This window comes from Musa acuminata, chromosome BXJ3-8 (genome assembly GCF_036884655.1).
Source record: "Musa acuminata AAA Group cultivar baxijiao chromosome BXJ3-8, Cavendish_Baxijiao_AAA, whole genome shotgun sequence".
In the NCBI taxonomy this organism is placed as follows: domain Eukaryota; kingdom Viridiplantae; phylum Streptophyta; class Magnoliopsida; order Zingiberales; family Musaceae; genus Musa; species Musa acuminata.
In genome coordinates, this window is record NC_088356.1 from 21,092,490 (window position 1) to 21,106,749 (window position 14,260).

The window sequence follows — 14,260 nt, forward strand, 5'->3', positions numbered from 1 at the left end:
ATTCTGCTATCGCAGCTTGCACCAATTTCCTTGCTGTTATACTTCCGAAATTTTCTTGATAAAATTAGACATCCTTGCTGTCATATAAACTGTGATTTTGCTGTCAATTTCCTCCTCAATTCTCTTAAGTTTTTGGTGGAAATTTCATTGAGAAACCACTATTTCTTCGACGATAATTCTGCTCTTACAAGACAGCACATACTTGCTGCAACTTCCACTGATTTCTATCAAACCTTTGCTTCCATCTACCACAGACCCAAAACTTTATCCACAGCCCTAAAACCCCACCAAACCACACCCTCAAACTGCACCCAAAACAGTAACAAAACAAGCCTAAACCATAGCCTACATCCACCAATCCACCAACCCTTTCGACCATCACCTCTCTCAACCAATACATGCCTTTAACCCAACAACAAAAGAGGGATCTTAACATCACAGATTTGAAGACATATACTATGGTATCTAAGGAGGCAATCAATGCTAAATTCGAAGCCTTGGAGGCATGAATGGAGGATAAGATTCGGATGCTCTTTACCGAACTCAGATTGGGCCGACCACTAAGCCCGAAGAAATCACAACAAGGAGAGAGCTTTGCCCAATCACACCAAGCCCGAAGATATGACTTCCAAGAGAGGGAAAGCTCTATGACCAACCCCAACTATCCATGCATGAGAGTGGACTTCCCTAGATGGGAAAAAGGAGACCCGATTGGTTGGATTTCGCATGCGGAGCGATATTTTCGGTACCACAAAACCGCGGATGTATCTATGGTGAAAATTGCAGCTATACATCTTGAAGGGGATGCTATTCAATGGTTTGACTGGTTTGAACATACTTATGGAGTCCTTTCATGGCGACAATTCAAAGAAGAACTGCTGATTCGCTTCAGACCAACCGATTACGAGAATATTGACAAACAACTAGCAAAGATCCGACAAACCTCCACCATTCAGGAGTACCAAACCAGGTTTGAAAGGTTATCTAATCAAAATCATGATTGGTCTCAAAAACAGCTATTGAGGACCTTCATTGAGGGCTTGAAGCCGGAGATCCGAGGAGAAGTTAAAGCGCGACAACCGTATACGCTTATGGCAGCCATCTCTTTCGCACGACATCAAGAGGAGCAATTGAACCATGAAGCTCGGAGGACTAGGGTCACTCCTCAACCAGTAATATTGAAGCCCTCAGCCCCCCCTACTGTCGACCAAGTCCCTGCACCAAAGAGGTTAACAGGAGAAGAGCTTCGGGAGCTATATGCGAAGGGGTTATGTTGGCATTGTGACGAGCCGTGGAGCCGTGAGCATCGCTGCAGTAAAGGAGGACTTCTTATGATTGAACCGATAGAAGAAGAGGTCATTGAACATCCAAAAGAGAGCTTTGAATATGAAGAAGAAGATGCAGAAGAAGAGCCACAACCGACCGAAGTTACGGTACATACACTAGCTAGCTACTCAAACCCGCAAACGATGAAAATTGGAGGCCTTCTCAAACAACAACCAATCACTGTTCTCATCGACACGGGCAGTACTACTAACTTCCTAAATAGTAAGCTTGCTATCCGAATGACATTACCTATCGAGAATCGTTGCAGGTTTGATGTTAAGGTCACCGACAGACGGATTTTGAAGTGTGATCGTAGGCGCCCGCAGGAGAAACTATTGCTGCAGGACCAAGAGATAATTACAGATTTCTTCCTTCTCCCTCTTTATGATCATGAGGCCATGCTCAGAATTAAATGGTTGACAACATTAGGTGATTTTTCTTGGAATTTTATGAAACTAATTATGAAATTTTACAGTAAGGAGAAACAGGTGATACTGCACGGGAAACGTGGGGGCGACGTAACGATGATTTGGACACAACAAATGAAGAAGGTTTTGCATAAAGCATACAGTGGCTTTTTGGTACAACTTGAGCAGCAAACTAAGGGAGAGCCAACAGAATTTGAAGATCCAAATCTACTTCCTTTGCTTGCTGAATTTTCAAATATATTTGACGAACCGCGCAACCTACCTCTTACCTGTCGGCATGATCATTGTATAATGATTCTTCCAGGCAAATCTTCAGCAAATGCTCAGCCATATCAGTATCCACATCTCCAGAAGGATGAAATAGAAAGGATTATAAAAGAGATGCTCGAAACAGGAGTTATTCGGCCAAGTTGCAACCTCTACTCTTCGCCGGTGCTACTTGTATGCAAGAAGGACGGAACAAGGCGAATATGTGTTGATTACCGAGCTCTCAATGGCATAATCATCAAGGACAAATACTTTATTCCAATAGTAGATGAATTGCTAGATGAAAGGGAGCACAAATCTTTACAAAGCTGGACCTTTGATCCGGGTATCATCAAATACGAGCATGCGAAGAAGACATACGGAAAACCACCTTTTGAACACACAGCAACCACAAATTTTTGCTTTCTTCAACAAAAGGTGGAATATCTTGGGCATATCATATCAGAGGAAAGTGTGGCAGTGGACCCCTTCAAAATTGGAGCAATGCAAAACTGGCCGACCTCGAGAAACATAAAATTGCTACATGGCTTTCTGGGTTTAACAGGCTACTACCGCAAGTTCGTGAAAAACTATGGAAAGATCAGTGCACCACTTACTTCCTTACTAGAAAAAAATGTCTTCCAATGGTTGGACAGAGCCTCCGCTGCCTTCGACAAACTTAAGGCATCCATGACGACGACGCCGGTGCTAACACTACCAGATTTCAACCGACCCTTCATAATTGAGGCCGACACATCTGGAGTCAGAATTGGAGCCATTCTCATGCAAGATGGTCGACCACTCGCATACACTAGCAAGGCATTATCTCCCTCCGATCAAAATATGTCAACATATGATAAGGAGATGCTCGCCATTGTGCGCGCAGCAACGAGGTGGAGATTGTACTTGATCAGGCGATACTTTCAAATCAAGACCGACCATAAAAGCCTAAAATATCTCTTGGAACAGAAGATATCTTCCCCCGAGCAGCAAAAATGGGTAACAAAACTTCTTGGATTTGATTTTGAAATAACTTACAAAAAGGGGAAAGAGAATGTTCTTGCAGATGCGCTTTCGCAGCTACCCGAGCAAGTTGAAGTTTCGACCGTTTCACTTCCGACCAGCGACTTCCTTGAGGATATTAAGATGGAATGGCAAGAAGATTCAGATACTAGTAAGATTATAAAAAAATTGGAGGAAGCACCAAGCCCCATGGCTCATTACAATTGGGACTCAAAAGAATTACACTATAAGGGACGCATTGTGCTTGTGACAAATTCTACTTGCATCTTCAATAGCAGATTTTGGACAAAGTTATTCTATATGCAGGGTACTAAATTGAAAAGGAGTACGACATATCACCCACAAACCAACAGCCAACCGGAAGTTTTAAACAGGTGCTTGGATGATACCGGGGAGGGAAAAATGCAGAATGGATGTCGATAGAAAACCGATATAACAGTTGTACAGATAGAAAATATCACAGAAGGCAATGAACGAACTCTTGAAGAAACTTCGGTAAAACGAAATATAGCTCACCACCAAGTTTAAAATCGCAATGGGATACAGAAAGTTCACCACCCAACGGAAATTAAACGAGGATACAGAACTAGAAAATAAAAGACTCACCACTCAAGGACGCATCCAAGAGATACAGAGTTTAAGGGGTTCTCTAAGAGCTTCTGCCTAGATATCATCAGTTTCTAAAGTCCTGCCTAAGTCCTAAACACCAAAATAAATACTAATGCATGAAACAACCCTTCATGCATAGGAAATTTCGAAATTAAGTGTTTACAGCTTCTAACCAACTATTTTAATGCACTCATTGGTAATGAAGAAATGTTCACAGCTGCCAACCAACTCCTTTAATGCATTCCTTTGTCTTGAAGAAAAGCACCTTGAAACAGCTTTAACTTTGTGCAGAGAATATGCTGATGAGCTGTCATTTTTTTGTGTGCTGAGATAAAGATTATGAGGCATCATTATTGACTGAAAAAGATACTAGATCATAATCAAAGCTCATATAATCAGATTGTAGTAAATTAGACACTTCCGTGTCAATCTCCCCTGGTTGAATGAGACTTGTCCTCAAGTCTTCGTTTGATTCATCAACATGATTATAAAAAGGACTCAAATCAGCCACATTAAATGTTGGGGATACTCCGTAATCTTCAGGTAGCTCTATCTCATAAGCATTTCTGCCAATTCTCTTAAGCACCTTGAATGGACCATCAGCCTTTGGTTTTAATTTTCCAAATTTGCTCGGTGGAAACCTCTCCTTCCTTAGATGAATCCAGACCAAATCACCTGCATTAAACTCCACATGTTTTCTGTGTTTGTTTGCAGCATGCATGTACCTCTCATTTTGCTTCTCAATGGTTGCTTTCACACCCTCATGCAGCTTCTTTATCTGCTTAGCTCTTTCATCAGCATCTCCACTAAATTGCTTTGTTATAGAGTGAGGGATTAAGTCCAAAGGACCAGCAGGATTAGCACCATAAACTACCTCAAAAGGACTCTTACCAATACTATGATGCATAGAACGATTGTAAGCAAACTCAATTTGTGGAAGAATGACATCCCATTGCTTAATATTCTTGCCAACATAGCTTCTAAGTAAATTTCCCAAGCTTCGGTTTGTTACCTCAGTTTGCCCATCGGTTTGTGGATGATGCGAGCTACTGAAATTCAAAGAAGTACCCAGCTTCCTCCAAAGAGTTCTCCAAAAATGACTAACAAATTTTGAATCTCGATCAGACACCATAGTTCTTGGAATACCATGCAATTTAACAATCTCCTTAAAATATAAATCAGCAATATGAGATGCATCATTTGATTTATTGCATGGAACAAAGTGAGACATTTTTGAAAATCTATCAACAACAACCATGATAGAATCCTTGTTCCTTTGAGTTCTTGGCAGTCCCAAAACGAAATCAAGACTCACATCCTCCCATGGAGCATTTGGCACTGGCAATGGAGTGTACAACCCAGAATTTTGACTTCTTGTTTTTGCCAAATGACATAATCGGCATTGCTTCACATGTCTATCCACATCTCTGAACATTTTAGGCCAGTAGAAATTTGATTGAACAAGAGCTAGAGTCTTGTCCCTACCGAAATGTCCTCCCAAAACACCACCATGAGCTTCAGCTAGAATTACTTGTCTCAAAGAACAAGTTGGAACACATAAAGCATTAGCTCGAAAAAGAAAACCATCAAAGATCGAAAATTGTTGAAAGGAACCTGATTTGCAATTCTGCCATATCGAGCCAAAATTCACATCATTCTCATATAGATCTTTGAATGTTTCAAATCCAACTACTTTGACTTCCATTGCTGATAATAAAGAATGCTTTCTGCTCAATGCGTCAGCAACTACATTTTGAACACCAGATTTGTGCTTAATTGTAAAGTTGTAAGATTGTAAGAACTCCACCCAAGCTGCATGCCTCTTGTTTAGCTTGTGCTGATGATTAATGAACTTTAATGCCTCGTGATCAGAATATAGAACAAATGGCTTGGCGAGAAGATATTGACTCCAATGAGACAAAGCTCGATAAATCGCATAAAACTCCTTATCATAAGTAGAGTATTTATTTCTTGTATCATTCAGCTTTTCACTAAAAAATGCAATGGGCCTTCCGTCTTGACTCAAAACAGCACCAATTCCCACATTAGATGCATCACATTCAACTTCAAACACATTATCAAAATTTGGTAGAACTAAGATAGGAGCCTCAGTAACCTTTCTTTTCAAAAGCTCAAAAGCATCGTTAGCCTCACTAGTCCATTTGAATTTGTCACATTTCAGACATTCGGTGATTGGAGCGACAATAGAGCTGAAACTCTTGATGAATCTTCTATAAAAAGATGTTAAGCCATGGAAACTCCTCACATCATGTAATGAAGCAGGTGTTGGCCAATTGAGAATAGCTTCCACCTTACTTTGATCCATCATGATTCCATCTTTTGAAACAACATACCCCAAAAACACCACACTAGAAGTAAAGAAATCACATTTGTTTAGATTAGCATAAAGTTTTTGCTGCCTCAAAATAAGAAAGATTTCTTTCAGATGACTCATATGCTCCTCTTCACTCTTGCTGTACACCAATATATCGTCAAAATAAACAACAACAAATATTCCAATGAATGGCTTAAGTATGTGATTCATAAATCTCATGAATGTGCTAGGAGCATTAGATAGTCCAAATGGCATAACCAACCATTCATATAAGCCTTCTCTAGTTTTAAACGCTGTTTTCCACTCATCTCCGGGCCTCATTCTTATTTGGTGATAGCCACTCCTCAAATCAATTTTTGAGAAAATACAAGCACCACACAATTGATCAAGTAAGTCATCTAACCTTGGAATAGGAAAGCGATAGTCCATTGTGATTTTGTTGATGGTGCGACTGTCCACGCACATTCTCCAAGAACCATCTTTCTTAGGCACCAACAAGGCTGGAACTGCACAGGGACTCATGCTCTCCCGAATTAACCCCTTTTTCACTAATTCATCAACTTGCCTTTGAAGTTCTTCATGTTCTTTAGGACTCATTCTGTACGCAGCCTTATTAGGTAGAACAGCCCCCGGAATAAGATCAATGTGATGTTGAATGTCTCTCAAAGGTGGAAGGCCATGTGGAATCTCTTCCGGTATAACATCTTGAAATTCTTCTAGGATTGGTTGCATGATTTTTGGTGTCTCCTTATGTTGTTCGTTCTCCTCTACTACCATTAGGGCCAAAACATGACCGCCCTTGTCCAATTCATATCTGCATTCTCTATAAGAAATAAAAGCACTAACTTCCTTCTTTGGCGCACTGATTTCGGAAGGTTGTAATGGAGCTAAGATAATCTTCTTTTCATTCACTTTAAAAGAATAAGTATGTTTATAACCATCATACAACACTCTTCTATCATAATGCCAAGGTCTTCCCAATAGTAAATGACAAGCATCCATAGGGGCAACATCACACCACACTTTATCTTTATAATACTTGCCAATAGAAAATGAAACTAAACATCTTTTAGTTACCTTGATGTCATTTCCTTTTTGCAACCAACATAATTGGTATGGATGTGGATGAGGGATCGTATCCAACTTCAGCTTCTGCACCATTTCCAAAGAAACCACGTTCTCAAAACTGCCACTGTCGATGATCACCAAGCACACCTTGCCAAGAGAAGTGCATTTAGTGTGAAACACATTTTTTCTCACCCAACTTTCATCGTCGGCCACATATGACACTTGTAAACTACGTTGCAATACAATAGACAAACCATGATCAGCATAAGTAATCTCTTCCTCATCATCATCGTATTTTGGTTCGTTGTCAGTTTCATCTTCTCCTCCATCACTATGATCTTCAACCAAAGTTACAATCCTCCTATTTGGACAATCTGATGCGATATGCCCAAAACCATGACATTTGAAGCATTTTCGACCACTTGGGGTAGAAGAATTATGTGTTTTTTTGCTGCCAGCAGATTCTTCACCCTTTTCTTGCACCTTCGATATCACCTTGCTTTGGACAGTAGGCTTGGAACTTCCTCCTTTTGTGTAGCCTTCTTTTGAGCTATACCGAAAACTCTTTTCAAACTTCTGTTGCTTTTCAACTTTTAATGCCAGCTTGCTCACATCATTTAAAGACCAATATGGCTGTAGCTGAACAACTTTAGCAATCTCATACTTCAGACCTCCCAAGTATCTTGCAATTGTTTGCTCTTCCGGTTCCACAAGCTCTCCTTTTAACATCAAATTATCAAATTCTGCAGTGTACTCCTCCACACTAAGATCTTTTTGCTTGAAATCATGTATTTTGAGAAAGATCTCTTGTCTATAATTATGAGGTAAATATTTTCTCTTTAGCTCCCTTTTCATTTTCTCCCATGTAACGATCTTACTCTTCCCCTCACGTTCTCTTTGTTTCTTCAGATTTTCCCACCAAAAAGATGCATTCCGCCTGAGTTTGAGTGCCACAAGTTTGACCTTCTTTTGTTCCGGTGGTTCATGAAAATCGAAAATTCTTTCTACTGTATTAAGCCAATCAATAAAATCATCAACATTTATTTTGCCTTCAAATTCAGGAATATCAAATCTGGGGTTATATTTATTCTGCCACTCGTCTTGGACTTCATTTCTTCTCCGACATCTTCTCGACTCCCTTGGAAGAAGTGTATCATCATTAGAAGTAAACTCTCGAGCTTCATTTTCATATTTGTTATGTCTACTCTGAAGTTCATCGATTATCTCATTTTTTTCTTGTAGGCTACGCAGCAATTTTCGTAGCTGCAGCCTCAACGACTCAGCGTCATCTTCGTGATCGCTACCTTTACCAACTACATCTTTTCCATTCCGCCTTGCCATGATCTCTAGCCTTTAGCTCTGATACCAAACTGATACCGGGGAGGGAAAAATGCAGAATGGATGTCGATAGAAAACCGATATAACAGTTGTACAGATAGAAAATATCACAGAAGGCAATGAACGAACTCTTGAAGAAACTTCGGTAAAACGAAATATAGCTCACCACCAAGTTTAAAATCGCAATGGGATACAGAAAGTTCACCACCCAACGAAAATTAAACGAGGATACAGAACTAGAAAATAAAAGACTCACCACTCAAGGACGCATCCAAGAGATACAGAGTTTAAGGGGTTCTCTAAGAGCTTCTGCCCAGATATCATCAGTTTCTAAAGTCCTGCCTAAGTCCTAAACACCAAAATAAATACTAGTGCATGAAACAACCCTTCATGCATAGGAAATTTCGAAATTAAGTGTTTACAGCTTCTAACCAACTATTTTAATGCACTCATTGGTAATGAAGAAATGTTCACAGCTGCCAACCAACTCCTTTAATGCATTCCTTTGTCTTGAAGAAAAGCACCTTGAAACAGCTTTAACTTTGTGCAGAGAATATGCTGATGAGCTGTCATTTTTTTGTGTGCTGAGATAAAGATTATGAGGCATCATTATTGACTGAAAAAGATACTAGATCATAATCAAAGCTCATATAATCAGATTGTAGTAAATTAGACACTCCCGTGTCATTGGAGACAGCCCAAAGCCACCCACCAAATATGACTACCCAAAGAGAACTCCAGACCCAGCCAAGTGCCATTATTGATCGACGGATCGTGACTCGACGACGACGACCCACTAATGAAGTGCTAATACAGTGGGCGAACCTACCAAAAGAAGATGCCACTTGGGAGAACTATGACGACTCGAAGATCAAATTCCCAGAATTCATGAATCATCAGCCAGGACAAGGCTGATTTGAAGAGGGCGGGTCTGTTAGGACTCTAGCTTGGAGAGTCCTAATTGAGAGGGACATTCATGTAAAACTGTTAGGACTTTAGCTAGGAGAGTCCTAATTGAGAGGGACATTCTGTTAGGACTCTAGCTAGGAGAGTCCTAATTGAGAGGGACATTCTGTTAGGACTCTAGTTAGGAGAGTCCTAATTGAGAGGGACATTCATGTAGGAGGTTTTTTCTTAGAGAAGAATTAGGAGTTGTAAGGGAATAGGAGTCTTGAGTAGGAGTCCTATTAGGAGTTGGTTAGAAGTAAGAGTCTTAAGTAGGAGTCATATTAGGAGTTAGGGTTTAGAAGCCCTATAAATAGCCATGTATTCCTCCTCTTTTCTCAAGCAATAGATGAATCTTTTCTGCAGCCTTTGAGCAGCAACTTGGAGGGAGGAACCCCTATAGAGTTCCAAGGAGGCCGATCCCCTAAAGAGATCAACCCCAAGTTTAGAATCTGCAAGGGTTCTAACACGGTGCTACTTGTATGCAAGAAGGACGGAACATGGCGAATATGTGTTGATTACCGAGCTCTCAATGGCATAACCATCAAGGATAAATACCCTATTCCAGTAGTAGATGAATTGCTAGATGAAAGGGAGTACAAATCTTCACAAAGCTGGACCTTCGATCCGGGTATCATTAAATATGAGTGTACAAAGAAGTCATACCGAAAACCACCTTTCGAACACACAATGGCCACTACGAATTTTTGTTTTCTTCAACAAAAGGTGGAATATCTTGGGCATATCATATCAAAGGAAGGTGTGATGGTGGACCCCTTCAAAATTGGAGCAATGCAAAACTGGCCTACCCCGAGGAATATAAAATTACTACATGGCTTTTTGGGTTTAACAGGCTACTACTGTAAGTTCATGAAAAACTATGGAAAGATCAGTGCACCACTCACTTCTCTACTGAAAAATGATACCTTCCAATGGTCAAACAAAGCCTCCGCTGCCTTCGACAAACTTAAGGTAGCCATGACGACGATGCCGGTGCTAGCGCTACCAGATTTCAACCGACCCATCATCATTGAGGCCGATGTATCTTGAGACAGAATGGGAGACGTTCTCATGCAAGATGATCGACCACTCACATACATTAGCAAGACATTGTCTCCCCCCTATCAAAACATATTAATATATGATAAAGTGATGCTCGCCATTGTGCACGAAGCAACGTGGTGGAGATCGTACTTGATCAGGCGATGCTTTCAAATCAAGACTGACTATAAAAGCCTAAAATATCTCTTGGAGCAAAAGATATCTTCCCCCGAGCAGCAAAAATGGGTAACAAAACTTCTTGGATTTGATTATGAAATAACTTACAAAAAGTGGAAAGAGAATGTTGTTGTAGATGCGCTTTCGCAGCTACCTGAGCAAGCAGAATTTTTGGTTATTTCAGTTCCGACCAGCGACTTCCTTGAGGATATTAAGATGGAATGGCAGGAAGATTCGGAGACTAGTAAGATCATAAAAAAATTGGAGGAAGCACCAAGTTCCGTGGCTCATTACGATTGGGACTCAAAAGAATTATACTATAAGGGACGCATTGTGCTTATAATAAATTCTACTTGTATCTTCACGAGCAGATTTTGGATAAAGTTATTCCTTATGCAGGGTACTAAATTGAAAAGGAGTATGGCATATCACCCACAAATCGAGGGCCAAACAGAAGTTGTAAATAGGTGCTTGGAGACAGCCCAAAGCCACCCACCAAATATGACTATCCAAGGAGAACTCCAGACCCAACCAAGTGCCATTATTGATCGATGGATCGTGACTCGACGACGATGACCCACTACTAAAGTGCTAATATAGTGGGTGAACCTACCAATAGAAGATGCCACTTGGGAGAACTATGACGACTTGAAGATCAAATTCCCAAAATTCATGAATCGTCAGCCTCGAGGACAAGGCTGATTTGAAGAGGGCGGCTCTGTTAGGACTCTAGCTTGGAAAGTCCTAATTGAGAGGGACATTCATGTAAAACCTACCTAAGCCGACCCCTATTAAAGAGGTGAAGAGGCCGGCTAGGGTTAGGAGGTTGTTTCTTAGAGAAGAATAAGGAGTTGTAAAGGAATAGGAGTCTTGAGTAGGAGTCCTATTAGGAGTTAGGGTTTAGAAGCCCTATAAATAGTCATGTATTCCTCCTCTTTTCATAAGCAATAGATGAATCTTTTCGACAGCCTTTGAGCAGCAACTTGGAGGGCAGAACCCCTATAAAGTTCCAAGGAGGCCGATCCCCTAAAGAGATCAACCCCAAGTTTAGAATCTGCAACGATGCTTGCTGTGGTCTCTGCGTGGAGGGATCGCTACAGTTGAGGGCTGGGAGGCAGCGATGGTAGTGCGGCTAGGGGCAGCGTCGCCAAGGGCCTATCACTGCGGTGGTTGCGACGGTGCGGATGGAAGGCAGCGTTGCTCTATCTCTACCGCACTATGAAAGGAGGCATTGGTGATGCCGAGGAATCACGTGCGGTTGAGGATGTGACGATGCCGTTGAAGCAACTGAGGTTAAGAAGAGGAGTCGGTACGTCCGTCGCCGAGGTTGAGGCTGCAGTGGAAAATAGGAATCGATGGTGGCAGGCTGGGCGGCAAGCGGCGTCGTCGCTGGCTGGGCAGCAGCGGCGACGGTGGTGGCAACCGGCGTTCGTAGCAGTAAGAGGACCGGTGACTGCTTTGCAGCAGCAAGAGAATTGCTCTGTTTCGGTCACCAAGGGGCAGAGCAAGGGGGAGTGGCAGCGGTCGTTCTCGCCCGAGCCAAGGGGGAGCGGTGGCTGGGAGGCGAGCGGCGATCGCCTCACGGTGGCTGGGAGTGGTGGTGGGACGGCTGGAAGGCGACGGCGCTCGAGGCACGGCTACGATCGACGAGGGGCTGCGACAATAGAGGAAGCTCTGTTTCTACAACCGCTGCAACGAGGGGCTGCGGCAACCGGCGGCTGTGGCTGCGACCCGGGGGGGCTTGGTTAGGGTTTGCCTTGCAGCGGCTGTGATCGAGCGATCGGGAAGCAGCGGCAGCGGTGGAGAAAAAGGCAGCGAGCGTCGTGGCTGGCCAGGAAGTTGCGATGGTGGAGATGGGAAACAGGGTGCTCTGTTTCTATCGCACCACAGCCGGAGCCACTAGCGATGCTGGCAACAGCAGTGTGGTAGTGAAGAAGGAGGCAGCAGTGGTGGCGCGGCTAGAAGCAGTGTCACCAACGATCGCCGACGAGGGGAGGACGAGCAACTGCGGCTGCGATCCAAGGGGAGGCGGCAACGACAGTAGGGCTGGGATGGACGCTGGCAGCGTCGTCTCCTGGCCGGGAAACAGCGGCGGCGGTGGTCGCCGGCCGGGAAGCTGGGCGATGGTGGGCGCTGGCCAGAGAGCAGTAGCGGCGGGTGGGCTGGCCGGAAGCAGGGGACGTAGGGTGGCTGCGGCTTCTTCTCCCTCTCATGTTTCTTCTTTTCTTCTTTTTTTTTATTTTTTATTTTTTTAATCGAGATGGGGCAGCGAGGAGGTCGAGCGGTGGTCGAAGGTCGCTGGCCGGGGAGAAGCAGCGACAATGGTGAAGAAAGAGTTGCCTTGTAGTGGTGGTGGGGAAGAAGGGAAGCAAGGCTGCGGCGGGCTGCGCCAAGGATCGTGGCTCTGATACCAAATGATAAGACGCTAAAGTCTTATCGTAGGCTCTAATACCAAATGATAAGATCTAAAGGTCTTATCATCGCTCTGATACCAATTGAAATGGGGATGATAATAATCACTTCGAGGGGATCGGCCTCCTTGATCGCTTCGAGGGGATCGGCCTCCTTGATCGCTTCGAGGGGATCGGCCCTCCTTGATTGCTTCGAGGGGATCGGCCCTCCTTGTTCGCTTCGAGGGGATCGGCCTCCTAGGGTTTGTCCAAAGACAAAATAGTATTTTTCATAGATTACTAAAAAGAAGCAGTTACATCCCTATTTATAGAGTTCCACCCAGAGTCCCTCAGGACTTGAACTCTAATAATAAATAAATATTAAAGAAACCTCTACTTGACTCTAACTGAACCAAATCGACTCAATAAACTACTGGACTAAACAGACTCAATAAACATTATTCAAAAGCTCAGAAAAAGGGTCCTAACAATGACTATTTATAGGGCTTCTAAACCCTAACTCCTAATAGGACTCCTACTGAAGACTCCTACTTCTAACCAACTCCTAATATGACTCTTACTCAAGACTCATATTTATCCTTGATGGTTATGCCATCGAGAGCTCGGTAATCAACGCATATTCGCCATGTTCCGTCCTTCTTGTGTACAAGTAGCACCGGTGAAGAGTAGAGGTTACAACTTGGCCGAATAACTCCTATTTCGAGCATCTCTTTTACAATCCTTTCTATTTCATCCTTCTGGAGCTGTAGATACTGATATGGCCGAGTATTTGCTAGAGGTTTGCTTGAAAAAATCATTATATAATGATCATGCTGACGGGTAAGAGGTAGGTTTTGCGGTTCGTCAAATATATCTGAAAATTCAACAAGCAAAGGAAGTAGGTTTAGATCTTCAAATTCTATTGGCTCTCCCTTAGTTTGCTGCTCAAGTTGTACCAAAATGCCGCTGTATACTTTATGCAAAACCTTCTCCATTTGTTGTGTGCAAATCGTCGTTACGTCGCCTCCACGTTTCCCGTTCAGTATCACATTTTTCTCCTTACTGTAAAATTTCATAATTAGTTGCATAAAATTCCAAGAAATATCATCTAATGTCATCAACCATTTAATTATGAGCATGGCCTCATGATCATCAAGAGGGAGAAGGAAGAAATATACAATTATCTCTTGGTAAGGCCTCATGATCAGCAATAGTTTCACTTGTGGGCGCCTACGATCATCCTTCAAAATCCATCCATCGGCGACCTTAACGTCAAACCTACTGCAATTCTCGATAGATAAGGCCATCTAGATAGTAACCTTACTGTTTATAAA

At 42.6% G+C, this 14,260-nt stretch overlaps 1 protein-coding gene across 1 annotated transcript in view; it reads right to left on the bottom strand.

Annotated features, from left to right (window-relative positions):
- Nucleotides 1–7,992, bottom strand: part of LOC135644157 (transposon Tf2-1 polyprotein) — a 37,974-nt gene extending 29,982 nt beyond the window's left edge. Inside the window, exon 1 of the mRNA XM_065161618.1 lies at nucleotides 5,662–7,992. Coding sequence (XP_065017690.1) covers nucleotides 5,662–7,890 — 2,229 coding nt within the window. The 5' untranslated portion in view covers nucleotides 7,891–7,992. The remainder of the gene's footprint in view (nucleotides 1–5,661) is intronic.
- Between the last annotated feature and the right edge of the window lie 6,268 nt (nucleotides 7,993–14,260).